Source organism: Aulonocara stuartgranti, assembly GCF_965226115.1.
Source record: "Aulonocara stuartgranti genome assembly, chromosome: 12".
In the NCBI taxonomy this organism is placed as follows: Eukaryota; Metazoa; Chordata; class Actinopteri; order Cichliformes; family Cichlidae; genus Aulonocara; species Aulonocara stuartgranti.
Genome location: NC_138948.1, coordinates 34,044,253 through 34,059,261, shown reverse-complemented (window position 1 = coordinate 34,059,261; position 15,009 = coordinate 34,044,253). Strand labels below are relative to the sequence as shown.

General features: G+C 43.0%; 2 protein-coding genes across 4 annotated transcripts in view; one reads left to right on the top strand and one right to left on the bottom strand.

The window, feature by feature from the left end:
- The window catches only part of LOC309719662 (uncharacterized protein), a 206,192-nt gene that overhangs the window by 32,109 nt on the left and 159,074 nt on the right, over positions 1–15,009 (bottom strand). The window lies entirely within an intron of this gene.
- Positions 1–15,009, top strand: part of kat6a (K(lysine) acetyltransferase 6A) — a 38,475-nt gene that overhangs the window by 7,402 nt on the left and 16,064 nt on the right. For all 3 annotated transcript variants that reach the window (XM_082555949.1, XM_082555950.1, XM_082555951.1), the window contains exons 3-7: positions 9,959–10,067; positions 11,570–11,685; positions 12,129–12,210; positions 12,495–12,609; positions 13,323–13,636. In XM_082555949.1, coding sequence (XP_082412075.1) covers positions 9,959–10,067; positions 11,570–11,685; positions 12,129–12,210; positions 12,495–12,609; positions 13,323–13,636 — 736 coding nt within the window. The remainder of the gene's footprint in view (positions 1–9,958; positions 10,068–11,569; positions 11,686–12,128; positions 12,211–12,494; positions 12,610–13,322; positions 13,637–15,009) is intronic.

The following is a 15,009-nucleotide window of genomic DNA, read 5'->3' as shown; positions in this document are numbered from 1 at the left end:
TTTAGCGTTCACTTATTTAAAGGGCCACTTTACTCAAAACACAATGGAGGCTCTTGATGGATTGAAAATTAATTGCACGCTATTTTGGTAATGGGATAATATGAGGATTTGCTGCTCTTCTCTGTTCTATTTATTGTGTTTTGTCAAATTAAAGCAGCCACCGGAGGATAACTGGTTGGTATTTGACACCATTTTCTACTTATTTGGATCAAACAATTAATTAGTTAATTGGGGGAAAATGAGCCAGCATTGACTATGATCAGTTACAGCCCTAAAGCACAACACTACACTGTCTTGGTTTGGCAACAGTTCCTAACTAATATGGCTTGGGTGGACTTGAACCCGGGACACTGAAGTAAGGACTCTAGCCTTTGGGTCATGGGTCACCTGCTCAAGCAGCTGAGCTATAGTGGTATACAGAGCTAGGGCTGTTCGATATAACGATATATATCGGATGAAGATATAAAAACATCTATCGTTTCATTTTACGCTGTCGTTTGTTTCGTGGTGTCGCAAAATAAACTGTTTACGGCAATATATTTTTTCATCGTTTTGATGGTCACTGTAGTGGCTATATTAATTTCTTAAAGTTCTCTCTTTCTCTTATATTTTATATAACCACACTACAGACAGACAAGCGCCTGTTTTTATGCATTGTCGTTAGCAACAATGACGGTAACACCATCAAGTGTCCGCTTGTTTATGTTGCACATAAACCTTTCACAATAAAGCTCAAGATCCTGTTGAGACTTTTCAAAATAAACTGAATCACGTGAAAGAGCAGATTATTTACAGATGAGAAGTCAAAAAGAGCCGCCAGGCGCTAAAAAATAAACCTTATACTCAAGCGTTAGAACAGGCTTTTCCCCGCAGCACGCCGTGTAATAAATACTCACAAAGAAAACGGCGGCCTTTACAACTTATGTCTAAAAATGTATAGTTTCATGCATCGGTTAAAACACTCGACTCCAGCTACATGACGCGCAGCCGGAAACACTTCCCGCAAGTCGAGCTGCCTGAGATTCACAGAATTTACAGAAAATGTTACATTTTTGTGATTTATATCGTTATCGGACGATAGAATTCTTATATCAGGATATGAGATTTTGGTCATATCGCACAGCCCTATACAGAGGTAACAAAAGTTGTTTTCCTATGTGGTTTCATGCTATAGCCTTCCCTGAAGCACACAGACTGTACATGCTTGAACTTTTGCACGTTTGAAATAAGCGTGCATATGGGGCGCAGCTGCATTGATCCATCCCAAAGACACGTCAGATGATGGCTACCTCTGTCAGTGTGAATTGGAATTGTCACTTAGTGTAACCGTGTCATGCAGAGACATGAGCTTTCCCTTCTCTGCTCTCTGTTTTACCTGTCTGTAGACGCAGAGTGGAGTGACAAGTGGTGAAGATGAGTTTACTCAAACTGACACCTTGTTGTATTATTGTATGTCCTGTAAGAGCTTGACTAAGATGGACAGATATTTAAATGTCTGAAAGTCATGCTAAAATATCTGAATCTGGCTGGTCATTATGTTGAAATTTAGTTTTCATTTTTCAAGTTTTGATCACTTGCAGTTGGTGTTCATACACCTAAAATGTTTTTAGCAGTGTTCAGCTTTGGCACCAGCCAGGTTTCACTTGCCGTCTTGCAGTGAGACTCTGCGAGCCACATATTAACTGCTACGAACAGATGCAACTGGCCAAGAGTCTATAGAAGCTACATTAGCAGTAGTGGCAGTGCCCAAAGGGGAGCAGTAACCTCGAGCTCACCAGTGAGTGATGTGAATGGCATTTGGCACGGGAACCTTAGCTGTGTGAGGCCTCGCGTACGGCTAACCTCACCATCCCCACAAATGGAGCCAATGTGTTGAGCAGCTGTGGAAGTGACGGCTGGAGCACGGCCAGTCCCGCTTCGTTTGATGCCGTGATTTAGCTCCGTGCACCCTGGCTAACCTCGATGATTTTTTTTCTTCCTTTTTTTAAATGGAGGGCGATGGCTCGGCTGAAGGGAGGGGACGCACTGCACATCGCAGGGTCTTCCGCAAGCTGTCGCTGGATAACGCAGCCCGGTTATTTTCACGTCACTACCCGGCCAATGGAGCTACAGGGATTTGAGATTTCAGATGCTTTATTTACTTTTACATGCCAGCTATTGTCACAAGAGCATCCGTGCGTGTAAGCCAACCGACAGCACGTCAAGGTGTGTCTCATGACTACCAGTGTTCAGACCATCTAATGATTCTCGGAGTGAGTGTTTGTGTGTTGTCTGGCTGCGCAGCGTGCCCTGTAACAGTGATCAATGAGTTTGTGTTGGAGGTTGGGGGGGGGGGACATAAGGGAAGTGTGGTGGTAGTGTTGGGGGGCCAGCTGAGATCAGGCTCCCATGTTAATGAGATCCTTGACTTGAGACAAGGACAACAGCAACGCTTTTCTCTCTTTTTCTCCCATTGCCTTTTATTCCAACACCCCCCACCACCACCTCCTTCATTTCTCCTTTCGTCCTTCCCTCCATTGTGCTCCCCTTCCTGTCTCCCTCCCCTGTCCTCTGTCTTTGAGAGAGCTGTGCATATGGAGGGGAAACCAGGTCACCACCATTTTTTTTTTAAAAATGTATTTTTGTTAATAACCTATTATCCCTCTGAACACGGCATTCATGTTAACACACAGGAGGAGAGTTGACTGTTCTGTGGTTAATGGATCCATAAAACATCAGTGGGTGTGTCAGCTGGATCAGACTAGGCTGTCTTCAACTGTTGTACAACTGTTGTTCTAGGTGACTTTTTTTTTTTTTAAGGGGAAACCTTTTACTTGTATGACAGGTTTTTATGGGGTTTTCTTTTTAATGCCGTCTTGTAAAAGCAGGTAGCTAATAACAGTTACAGTAAGGTGTGTCTTTTTTTGTGGCTTCCAAATAATCCTCGGAGCCAAAATGTGTAAACGCCAGCTCAACGTAGATCTGCACAAACACGCACGCCTCAAGTTAAATGTCGAAGAAGTCTGAGAGGTTTCTGGAATATCGCCGTGGCGCAACAAGGGCTCTGGCAACTAGCGCTTTAAAAGGAAAGGTTGAAACTGGGAAGACGGCTGTTCCTGGGAAGAATTTGAGATTCACACTTCCAAGAGGATTGGCTTTTCCTTTTCATTTGTAGTGGCAGTCAGTAACTGAAGCCTCGCTGTAGCGCGCGTCTCTAAACAAGGTGTCTGCGTGAAAGGCAGCACGCCCTCTCCCTCTCACTCTTTCTCAGCTCTTGTTTACTCGAGCGCTCAGAGGCCGAGTGGGAGCAGTTGACCTCCTCCGGCATGGAAGGGGTTAAAGCGCCAGGAATGATTGAGGTGTTGGTAGCACGCAGGCTGCTCCGAGGACTGGTGCACATTCTTTCTTTCTCCCTCGCTCATTGCTTTCCCTTCCCTCTCCTGCCCTCTGGATTGTTATTTTTGTCCTCGCTGTCTTTTTTTTTTTTTTCCACACAGCGCTCCTCCTTTTTTTTTTTTTTTTCTCCTTGTTGTTGCTGACTTCCATTTCTTTTTAGTGAAATTGTCGACTTGTTTTGTAGCTCAGTTATTTTCATAATACTGATGGAGATTGGTAATGACTTGTTTTTCATTTTCGCAGTATAAACTAGTGCACGATCACCATTTATAGAAGTTTTGCCTGTAAAGTTGTAAAACCTTTTCACAGATAGAGCTGGCGCGTATATGTTTCTCCACAGCTAAGCCTCTGTCCTCCTCCTGTGCTCTCTGCATGTCTCTGCTTATCTGCCTCTTCTTTGCCTGCTCCATTCCTCTCTCCATTTACCTCTCACTTCCCTTAACTTTCTTATTGTATCCCCTTTTCTCTCTCAGTCCCTGCACTGTTTAGGGTGGGGGGTGCTGAAGCAGCCTGAGTTAGAAGGAAATGAACCCAATAAATCAAGCTCTTGTCCTCGTCTCCTCCCTGCCAGAGCAAGCGGCCTACCTAGCTCGGCGCAGCTACGTGCATTTACCCTGCTGTGCTGTAAAAACCTTAACACCAGCTTCACTCACTGCCATGTTGGTGTTTCCTTTGTACTTCTTGTGTCGTTAATAAAGGAGAGCACCTTTATTGTTAGGGTTGTGTTGATTAAAAAGTGTCCTTGAGACAGATGATGTTTAGAGTTTCCAATAAAGGTCAAATTTGTCCTGTTTTTCTGTGTCTGTCTCGGTTTGGTTTTAAATTACAAACTAACATAACTGTGCCTTCTGGGAGACATTAAGGGTTTTTTTTATCTTCTTTTTGTACCCCTCTGCTTTCTGTTAAGCCGTGCATGTGTCGGTGAAACTGCACAAGCACATGGCAGGTGACAACAAGCATTTATCCATCTAAGAGATCGACAGAGAGCCAGCTCAGGTTGTCACTTTGTGGATTCACAGTATGTTTAGTGTGTTAAGAGGCCCCATCTGATTAAAGATGAAGGTTTCAAAGTCATGATGACAGAGTGCCAGTTTCAGGGTGATCGAGGGCGGCACAGGAAGAAAGATGCACACATCACGTACTCTTGGTTTCTGTAGGCAGTGTAAAAGATACCGCGATGAAAGTAGACCTGCTGATGTGACTGAAAGCACATGCCAATAAGCACCCACTGGATAGTTTTGCTTTCTGACACTTAAAACGACCTAACATTTATAAAATGGTCTGAATGTGGCATTCACTATGACTCAAAATAAGTGACTGAGCCCTGAAACCCAACAGAGAAGTGATTACACAGGTCTTTAAGTGCAGTTTTCCCAGAAACTACTGTTTATCGCCCCCGGTTGCCATTAAATGTGGGTTTAAGGCACTTCAGTGTTGCTTTACTTTGCAGACCAGGAAGTAAAATCCTTTTATTTTTTTATATATACCGTATTTCCCGGACTACAAAGCACACCTGAATATTAGCCGCACAAGCTAAAATCAGGGGAAAATCCTGTTTTGTACATACATTAGCCGCACCTGACTAAAAGCCGCAGGTGTTTCCATGTTGACTTATCATATGTAAGAGAATATGCACAAAGCGAATTGTCAGGAAAGAGATGGCTGTTTGGAGACGCATCCCTTTTATTAATATTTTGAAAAACAAGTTATGGGTACATATTTGCATAACTTTTTAGGTATATGTACAAGTAGCGGTAATTACAAGTAGGAAACATGTACTGTGCTTCATAAATGAGTAACAAATGTAGTACATAACAATAACCTAGGGCACACCAGAAAAATAGATTGGACTACCTTTTAGGCTCAGGTGCAGTGACACTGCTTTAACAAGAAGAAAAGTCAGTCATTCACCATCTTTCTGTTCTTCCTGCGCACTAAAACCACCAAAGTCCTCTTCTCCAGTGTCGGATACGAACAGGCTCAGGATGGCTACGTCATCCACTGTCAGCTTCTTTCCTTTGTTGTCAGTGTCAGAGTCGAACACCCTCTGAAGGGCCGTGGCGGTGTCCTCCTCTCCATCATGCAGCAGTCCAGCCCTTCGAAATCCGTTGGTGATCATGGATGTTTTTACACTTTTCCACGCTGTCAGATTCCACCGGTGGAGTTGGGCATAACTTGCTTTTCGCACGTTTATCGCCGCACATCATCCACGACTCCCGCTGAACGCATAGCACTACTTTGAAGTTTGTTTTTCGCGCTACTTTTACGGCACTATGTTGCCTGGCGGATGGACATGTGACCAACATACCACTCTTGAACCCGATACTGTGTGTCTGATCACATGCCCTTCCGCCAGGCAATGTAGTGCCGTACAACACCGGAACAAACAAAACAAATCGTCTTACGATATGACAAAAATCATGGACAATCCATAGAAAAGCCGCACCTGACTAAAAGCCGCAGGGTTCAAAGCTCAAAAAAAAAAACAAAACAAAACCAAAAAAAAAACAAAAAACAAAAAAAACAAAAAAAAAAACACCCAGCACGCCCCTGTGGCCGGTTTATCCTTCAAGCTCGGGTCCTCTACCAGAGGCCTGGGAGCTTGAGGGTCCTGCGCAGTATCTTAGCTGTTCCCAGGACTGCAGAGATCTCCGACATCGGACATATATATATATATATATATATATATATATATATATATATATATATATATATACACAAAAAAAATGTTCATGCCTTTTTAATTTGTCATTTATTAAAATTATAAATATATATTTTAACTCAAAAGTACAGTTTTTAAATTTAACCCTAACCCTTGTGCGTGTTTTTTATTTTGACAGCGAATGCACACCTGCGGACCACTTATGTGCAGCCCTGGTTATTTAGCTCGTCATATTGCAGCCACAGAAATTATTTTGTCCATGAAACCATAAAGCTGCACTTTCTTTTTGCCTTATAGTCTGATTTGTCATAACTTCTCTGTTTTGTGGTAAGCTTTTCTTTGGCTGTCACTTCTTCACCCTGACCTGTCTTATTTGGCTCAGCAGAACTAAAATATATATTCTGCTGCTTTTACACACGCACTCACATAAGCTCAGCGATTCTCTGCGCGATCAACCTCTCACATGTTTAAGCTGCGGGAGATTTCACTTGTCATGTTTGCATAGTAAGCTAACGATTAATAAGACTATGTCAGAGGAATTGGTGCACAAATTATCATCACTCACAGATCAGTGCTGTCGCTCTCTATACACAGTTCGCACGATTGCAAAGTGAAAGCAAAAAAACAAGCGCAAATTCAAACGCGACTTCAATATGTCACATATTGACAGTGGCTCACCGATGCCAATGACATAATTACCCAGCTACATTTCTGAAAGAATGCAAAAGCATTGACATATATTTTTCCTACAATAGCCCGACGGGCAGGGAAGAGATAGATTTTGGTAGCCCGACTGAAAAAATCGCTAGCCCCAGGACGTCAGGCTAGCGATATTGCAAGCCCTGTATCTGATTGAGGAATCACTCATCTTTGGAAAAGAGAGTTTATTACAGAGAAATGGCTCTTTCCAAAATAAAAGCTATACTATCCGCTTCTTCTGGGCTATATTCTCAGCAGCATAAGGAGAATCATGTGCTAACAGCTGTCTAAATGACTCGGCTAAAGTTAGTAGCATGCTTGTTGTTTTTGTCTTTGCACTAGGATGATGTCAGCGTAAATGTGCAGTCATATTCGTCGTGTTCCCACTAGTGCTTTCAGGTTAATCTCGTTGAAATGACCTTAACGCCACAACACGGCAAATCTCCGTTAACGAGCTACCGCCGATCGCCCCGTGCATGGGGCTAGACGGCCAACACGTTAACGAGCTAACTGCGCTAACACACTAGTTCCCACCCATGTAATTGAGCATTGCATGGCACATCCAACATACTGTTTTACTTTAGTCCATGACTCGCTTACCTTCAGGGTCATACGTCACATGAAAACCAAAATAATTCCAAACGCCAGATCTGAATGAGGGTGGGGGAGGTGCCCTGCGCTCTTCCTTCTGACTATGCTGTCTGTGTTGAGCGCTCAGTGGATCTGCGCTCGACAGTGCAGCCTAGGCGGAGTAGTCGAACGCAGATTCACTGAGCGCTCAACACAGACAGCATAGTCAGAAGGAAAATTGATAAAATAAATTACAAATGTTGTATTGTTCGATACATATGCGTACCGAACCGAAAGCACTGTATCGAACGGTTCAATATCGATACGAATATCGTTGCACCCCTGATATATATATATATATATATATATATATATATATATATATATATATATATATATATATATATATTTTTTTTTTTTTTTTATTTATTTATTACTGTCTCCATGCTAGAAGCAGTTGATGCTTGCTACTGTTGTGCCTTTTCCATTTTTTCTTTGTTCCCCTTCCTGAGCAATGACACCTTTCGTTTGAAGAAGACTTCAGTGAGCTGCAGTATGAATGCTAATGTGTTTTTGTTGATATCACATTTGCGTACCCGTGACATTAGTCGTTATAATGCATCTGTGTGATATCTGATATAACTGGTCTGGGTAGCACCAAAGTGTAGTGGGCTGCACATTTGCTTAATGTCTAAAAGGTCCCCAGTTTGAGACCAGCAGAGGACACTCTGTGTCAGGAAGGGCATCTAGAGTAAAAATCTTCCAAATCAAATATGTGGTGCTGTCTGCTGTTGCGACCCACTGTGAGTAGAACAGAGGGTACAGCTGAGAGAGGATTGTTCAAGACGGTTTGGTCTTTGAGAGCCCAGCAATCAAAGCATGTGCTCTTGAAAAGTTATCACAGGTCCAAGACTTTGGTTCTGTTTTCAGTAGCGGAGACGCAGAGAAGCGTCTCTGCTGCATCGGATGTTTGGGCTGATATTCAGTGCAGGATTCAGACTGAATGTAAGAGCTCAGGGTGGTTTACAAATGCTCCACATTGTCTCAGCTTGCAGAAGAGTCTTTTTCCTCTGTGACTGCTGGCACGCACTGGACCAGATATCATGCAGAATCGTTTTCACCAGTGGGTTTTCCTTTACTCTTCTGCCACAGAGCTGAGAACATGGAAGCAGTCAGGCAACAGATGTCGTTAGGACAGTGTTTCCCATCTCAGCCACAGAGCTCTGTAGCTCCTCCAGAGTGTTCATCACAAGTGTTTTTCTCACAGTCAGTGGCTGTGCCACAGTTGCATCTTATTTTCTTCTAATAAACACGCTGTAGTTGAGCTTTGATTTTCGTGCCTTGGAGAAGCCTCTAGTTCTCTTCTTGTTTGGTGCGTTTTCAGGCCTTTTTTTGTGTTTATGTTTCTTGTCCTAATGAAGTTCTAAACAGGCATTGGCTGAACCTCAGAACATGTGGAAGTTATTTTTAACTCAGAATTGCTTGGCACACCTTTACAGCTAGCAATCATGTGGGCTAAGCTGTTCATTATTCAGCATTTTCTTCTTCTTCTTCTTCTTTTTTTTTAAAGCAGGCTAGCATCCAAGTTGATTTTAGCAGGACGACAGGTCACCATGCAAGACTAACAATTTTAAAGTCATAGCACAAGTTCTCCTGGCATTTATTTGTATCTGTTTGCATACAGTAACATTTATGCAGGCTGTAAGTAAGAAAACCAAAGTATAAATTATTATGGCTGCATTTTAACGTTAGGCTTAGTCATTCTGTTTGAAGCTGCTTAACAGATAAAAGAAAATTACTGGTTGCGTACGAGTAAACTGTCACTTCCCCTCGGGGCTTCCAGGATCCAGAAACTTTGAAGGAGAGTCACCTCATGTCCTTCCTCCTCCCCACCCCCTGTTGTGCTTGTTTCTGTGAAGTGCACCTGCAGTGCTTAAGGGATGTGATTTTTCAGCTTTATTGGACACACAAGTCTTATTTGATGTCTAACAAAACGTTATCCAGCCTTTTGTTTTCATGGACACAAACCTGGCTTAGGTTTGTGCGTGCGCGCATATGAGGTATCGGGCTTGTTTTGTGCCTGAGCACACACCTGCTGCTGCCACGGATTGTGCTTTCAGGGGACCCGCTAAAAGATTCATGCAGTCGCAGAACTGAATATCTAATGGTATGTTTCAGGGAGAAAAACGTGTCAAAATGGGACACGCTGCAGTGGAACTACGCGCCTGAGCCAGTACGAGCTAAGGAGCCCAGTCCCAGCTTTTGATCAAACAGCAGAGGAGTCAGCAGAGACGGTGACACATGATGGCAGTCTCTAACGTGACACGCCACATAAATTATACAAAGCCGCTAATCATAGTGGCTCTCGTGTTCTTCATCATCTTAAAACTCTTTGTTCAGAAATCCACATGTGCTCCAGAGGTGTTGTTGTAGCGTTCATTCAGTTCACTGTTAGCGTCTTAATACACACAGCAGCAGTCATCCGCTGTGGCGGGACACACAAGGCCACTTTGTTTGTTTTCATTTGTACAATGAAGCTGTTAAGTTGACTGACAGTCTCGACTCTTTTTTTTTTTTTTTTTTTTTTCCCCCCTTCCCCTTTCTTCTCTCCCGCGTCCCCCCCTCTTCCCGTCTGCTCTGTCCCTCTGCCAGCCGGTGGCGGAGCCCATCCCCATCTGCAGCTTCTGTTTGGGGACCAAGGAGCAGAATCGCGACAAGAAGCCAGAGGAGCTCATCTCCTGCGCTGACTGTGGCAACAGCGGTGAGTGCCGCCTACAAGACTCTGCACTATTCAGGTTTTGTAGAGAGAACAGATACAGCACAAGAGGAGCCAATCAGCTGTCTGCAAAAAAACATCCATGTAACTGGTGGTGACACATTAAAGAAGTTATTTTAAAAAAGCATGCATTCAGACTCAGACTGTGGCTTTAAAATATGATGGGATCTTAGGAAGATGTAAACTTCACAGTGTGTGCATGCACACACGCGCAGCTGTCTCTGGTGCTTCATCTTTTATGTTGCTACTTAATTGATACTTCAACTGCATTTATGTACAAACGCAGCTGCTGTCAGACATTTAAAGGCAGCTTACACTTCACTGCTTTCACCCTTTGATGGCAGTTCAATAAGTCCATAATAATCATAAGGATTTTGGTCAGCATAGTAATCTTGATCATTTAACACTGTTATTCATTAAGTCGACAGATATCGTACAGTTTGGACCTAAACACACGTCTTCTTTTCAAATAAGGGATTTCCTTGAACATGAATTCAAATGGAAAAAAAAAAACAAAACAGATTATCACACAAGGTGGCAAACAGGCTCGTGATATATGGACCCAGACTAGCAGGTGTTGACCATCTTGCAGTGGCAGGACCCTGCACACTTCAGCTGACTCCCACATCCAACAAACAAACACGTGATAGACCCTAAGCAGTGTGGAGACAGAGGCCCTCTTTTGATTATCTTGGCTGATATGTAGTAAACTAAGAATGAGTTGGAGCTGTTGGGGACAAAAACATACCTACGAGTACACATTGGTATTAACAAAAGGCCTGCAGGTGATTTATTTATAGTGAAAATTAATGCAAAAGTTATTTATGTATTCAGATTATTTTGTTTTCACAGTTGTTTGGAGCCAATTTCGTAACTGAAATTGATACTTAATTAACCGCCCAGACCTCCAGTTGATTCGGTCTAAGTGGCTACTGACACTCAGCAGCTCATCAGTCTATTAAACTGTCCAGTCATGTTCTTCACTCTTCTCAGTAATACTTTACACTTCAACTTCATTTAGTATCTCAACATAACATTGTTTAATTATGAACGGGTGTGGTTCTTAAACTTGAACCCAGTTGATATTCCTGGTTCAATTTTTGGTTTTATTGGCATGCAAGTTGTAGTACTCCTGCTAAGGCCCGACATCTCTTATCGGAAGCAGACAAGCGTGTTCCTCTTCTTCCCTCAGAGGGGTTTCGTCCCAGACAAGGCCGTCTTGTTTGCCGCTCTTCAAACATTGCAAAAGCACGGCTCTGACAGATTGTCATTTATGTTTTAACACACTCTTTGCAGCCAGGTTTGATTCAGCGAGGGCTTCCAGTTCCAAAAGGACTTTCTTTCTTTTCTTTTTTCCTTCAATGATGCAAGTGGGTCACAACTGTCAGTCAGCAGCAAACATAAAAAAAAATAGAGTGAGAGTGTGAGAGAAAAGTGTGTGTGATGTTGACGTGCTTGTTTGTGTATGTGTGTCTGTCTACCTGCAGGCCACCCGTCCTGTCTCAAATTCTCCCCGGAGCTCACAGTGCGAGTCAAGGCTCTGTGGTGGCAGTGCATCGAATGCAAGACTTGCAGCAGCTGTCAGGATCAAGGAAAGAATGCGGTGAGTGGATGAAGGAATATGGCGTCCTGGCAGCCTGACAGTCGCTGTGAACGCTCGATCTTCAGCTTAAGTGCCAGATAGAGACGCTGATAGACATCAGCGTCTCTATCCAGGGATTGATCCTGGGAATGAGCTATTTTAGTCAGCATCGGCATGATTTCACTCTTTTCTCTTACTTGTCAGGCGAGGTATGATTGTTATTCAAATGTTTGCGGAGAGGTTAAGAGGAAAATTCACAACATGCTGCCAGTTGCACAATGATGAAACAGGCTATGAGGACGGAGGGAAGGCAAAGTATGCAAAACTCTCATCACAATATGGAATTAAAATGAGCTCAGCAGCTTTGATCAGCGGTGTCACCTGTATTTACTTAGTGGATTATATGTTGTTCTACTACTCGTGTGACCTGAAGACGATTGTCATTATTTTGTGTCTCTCTGCAGGACAACATGTTGTTCTGCGACTCCTGTGACCGGGGCTTCCACATGGAGTGCTGCGATCCTCCTCTCACGCGGATGCCAAAAGGTAATTAAACAAGACTCGTATCCCGTCTCCATTATCTGCTCCGAGCCAAACTCGTACCTGTTATTCCTCCGATTGACCACACAGCGCTCCTACATTGCTCTTCTGCATCGCCGTTATGATGGCAGTTAATGATTAAACCATCTCCTGAGCTGATGGCTCTCACTCTAATGCATCACTGTTAAGCACTAATGCATTACAAGCTTCCCAGAGCCTGTTTGTATGTGCACCGAAGCCGGTACTGTCTCAGTGTGTGAACACTTCCATTTTTCCTCTTCGTCTCCTAGGCATGTGGATTTGTCAAATCTGCCAACCAAGGAAAAAGGGAAAGAAGCTTTTACACGAAAAGGCTGCGCAAATCAAACGGCGCTACAACGCACCGCTGGGACGGCCCAAGAACAGGTACACAAACGTCTTCAACTAATTCTGTCTGAGGCGGTGTCACTGCGATGGAGAGCACCTGTGTCTGCTTCATCATAGACCCAAGGTGTTTGAGAGTATGGAGGACTTAAAAACCACTTAGTAATCAGATGTTTTCTAAGGGGTATATAATGGTGTCTGTCATAATTAACATAAAAAACATGTATAGAATGAGATCAAATAATCAGATAAATGGTTAAATTAATGGTGAAATGACTAAAAGCAAATGAATACTAGAATCAACACAAAGACAGATTTACAGCAGTAGTAAACCTACTAGTGCTGTATTTTATTTAAAATGAAATAAAATGCATTTAATGGGATTAATAGTGATTAATCACCTTAAGGTGCCATTCACGACACTTTTATTATTATTATCATTATTTTCTTATGTTTAATATTGACTGTTTTGGTCCTCCATACTAACGAATGCCATGCAGAAATTTGAGACACTGACAGTAATGAGATCTTACCCTTAAAGAGTAATGCCAAAGGTTTTTTTTTTTTTTTTTTGGTATATATAATAATGCAGTAAGGTGGTTCCAAGTATGTTGGAGATTGTACTGCACACCAACCACTGTGTGCACACTGTGGCATACACAGATAAATGCATGTTTAGGTGGTTTTTGCACTGCAGAGTGATTACAATGTGTGACCGATTGTGACTTTGACCCTAACACTTTTGTCTTCTGCAGGCCGGGGCGGCCCTTTAAGAAGCTGGGAGGGCGCGGTCGGCGGAAGCGCTCGGCCTCAGCAAACTCTTCCTCCAGCTCCTCCTGCGAAGGTTACCCCGGAGACGACAGGCTGCTTTTTTCCATGCGGGAGGACGGCGACCTGTCACACAGCAGCCTGCGCTTCAACAACAAGACCAAGGGCCTCATCGATGCCCTCACAAAGTTCTTCACGCCATCTCCCGAGGGCCGCAAGGCACGGCAGGAAGTGGTGGACTACTCACAGCAGTGCCGCATCCGAAAGAAAGCCAGTCGCAAAGGCGAAGGAGATGACAGAGGTGGGAAAGATCAGCTTGTTTTTTTGTTTTTTGCTCATACCATCAGACAGTTTAGATTCACATTTGCCATGAAAACAAAACTTTGAGATAAAGTAACGCACATAAAGACATGTTAATGATCTGTTATGTTTAATGAGAGAGCAACAGCACAGAAATGAAACACAAACGGTAAAAAAAAAAAAGTTAATATCTGAATCAATTACATAAATTGACCTTTTTAAAAAAACGTGCTCTATTTTCATGAGTCCTTTGCAGGTGCTTTGCTTACAGACTCTGTAGGTATCAGCTGTTACTGTGAAGCATTCACATTGCTTTTGTGTTCTTTGTCCCTCTTTTATAGACGATTCAGCCGTGATGTTACTTATTTTGAAATTGTAGGTCAAGGCTAAAAATCGTGTGGAATTGCTTTATTTTTTTTCCTCAGCCGGAGAAAATGATTGCTTATGCATTTAAAGAAATTGCTTTTGTAATTTGAAGTGTCCACCTGCAGGTCTGTTTCCATTGAAATCTCTTAGAGTAAAAGCAGAGAGTTATAAGTAAAGAATAAATGTGACAGAGCAGCAGCGCTTCCTTCAGGTTTCTGCGGCACCCATGTGTGTTTTAGAAAGAATGAAGAACACCCTCATCATCCATTATCACAAGTCTCTTCCACTCTTGCCTGTGTTGCTAATGTGTGTTTACTGCCTGCAGCAAGCAAAACAAATAAGACTGTCTTAGCTATCAGCTAACTTAATAAATATGTGGAAAGTAACCTGGCAGCTTTAATTTAGCTGATAATATTTCACGTCACGGGGTTTAGCGTGAGTAAAGTGCTGCTTTTGTGGAAAACTGCAAACTTGTTGAACAGCTGGTGTGATGTTTTTGATCGCTCTTAAAGTCAGAAGTGAGGTTGTTGTCAAGTGTAGAAAAACGGTGTCTTTCGCTTTAACCAGGCTTTGCTGTGTGTCACGCTGAGATTACAGACCCTAGCTCGAGCACAAATGACGCCAAACTGCGGCAAAGAACAAGCAGCGGTTTTGTTCCCGTTCATTCAACCGATGTATTGTGAAAAAACGCCTTAAAAACAGATCGTATGCCAAATTGGACGTATAATTTGCGCTTCGCTGCGTCATTAAATCAGAAACGGCGCGGCCCGTACGTTCGTTCTCCACACAAGCTGAGGGAGCATGATTTGTTGTGAAGCAATTAGAGCAGCGATCACTGGGCGCAGCGTGCATGTCGGCGATGTGACTTATTTTGGAGACGGAGGAAAGCGTGGCCAGATGAAGAATGGCAGCGACGGGAGCAACGTCCTAAAAGTGGTGGAGATACGAACGTCCGCTTCCTGTCAGAACTTTCAGAATAAAATGGGACTGATTATGGATGAAGAGATT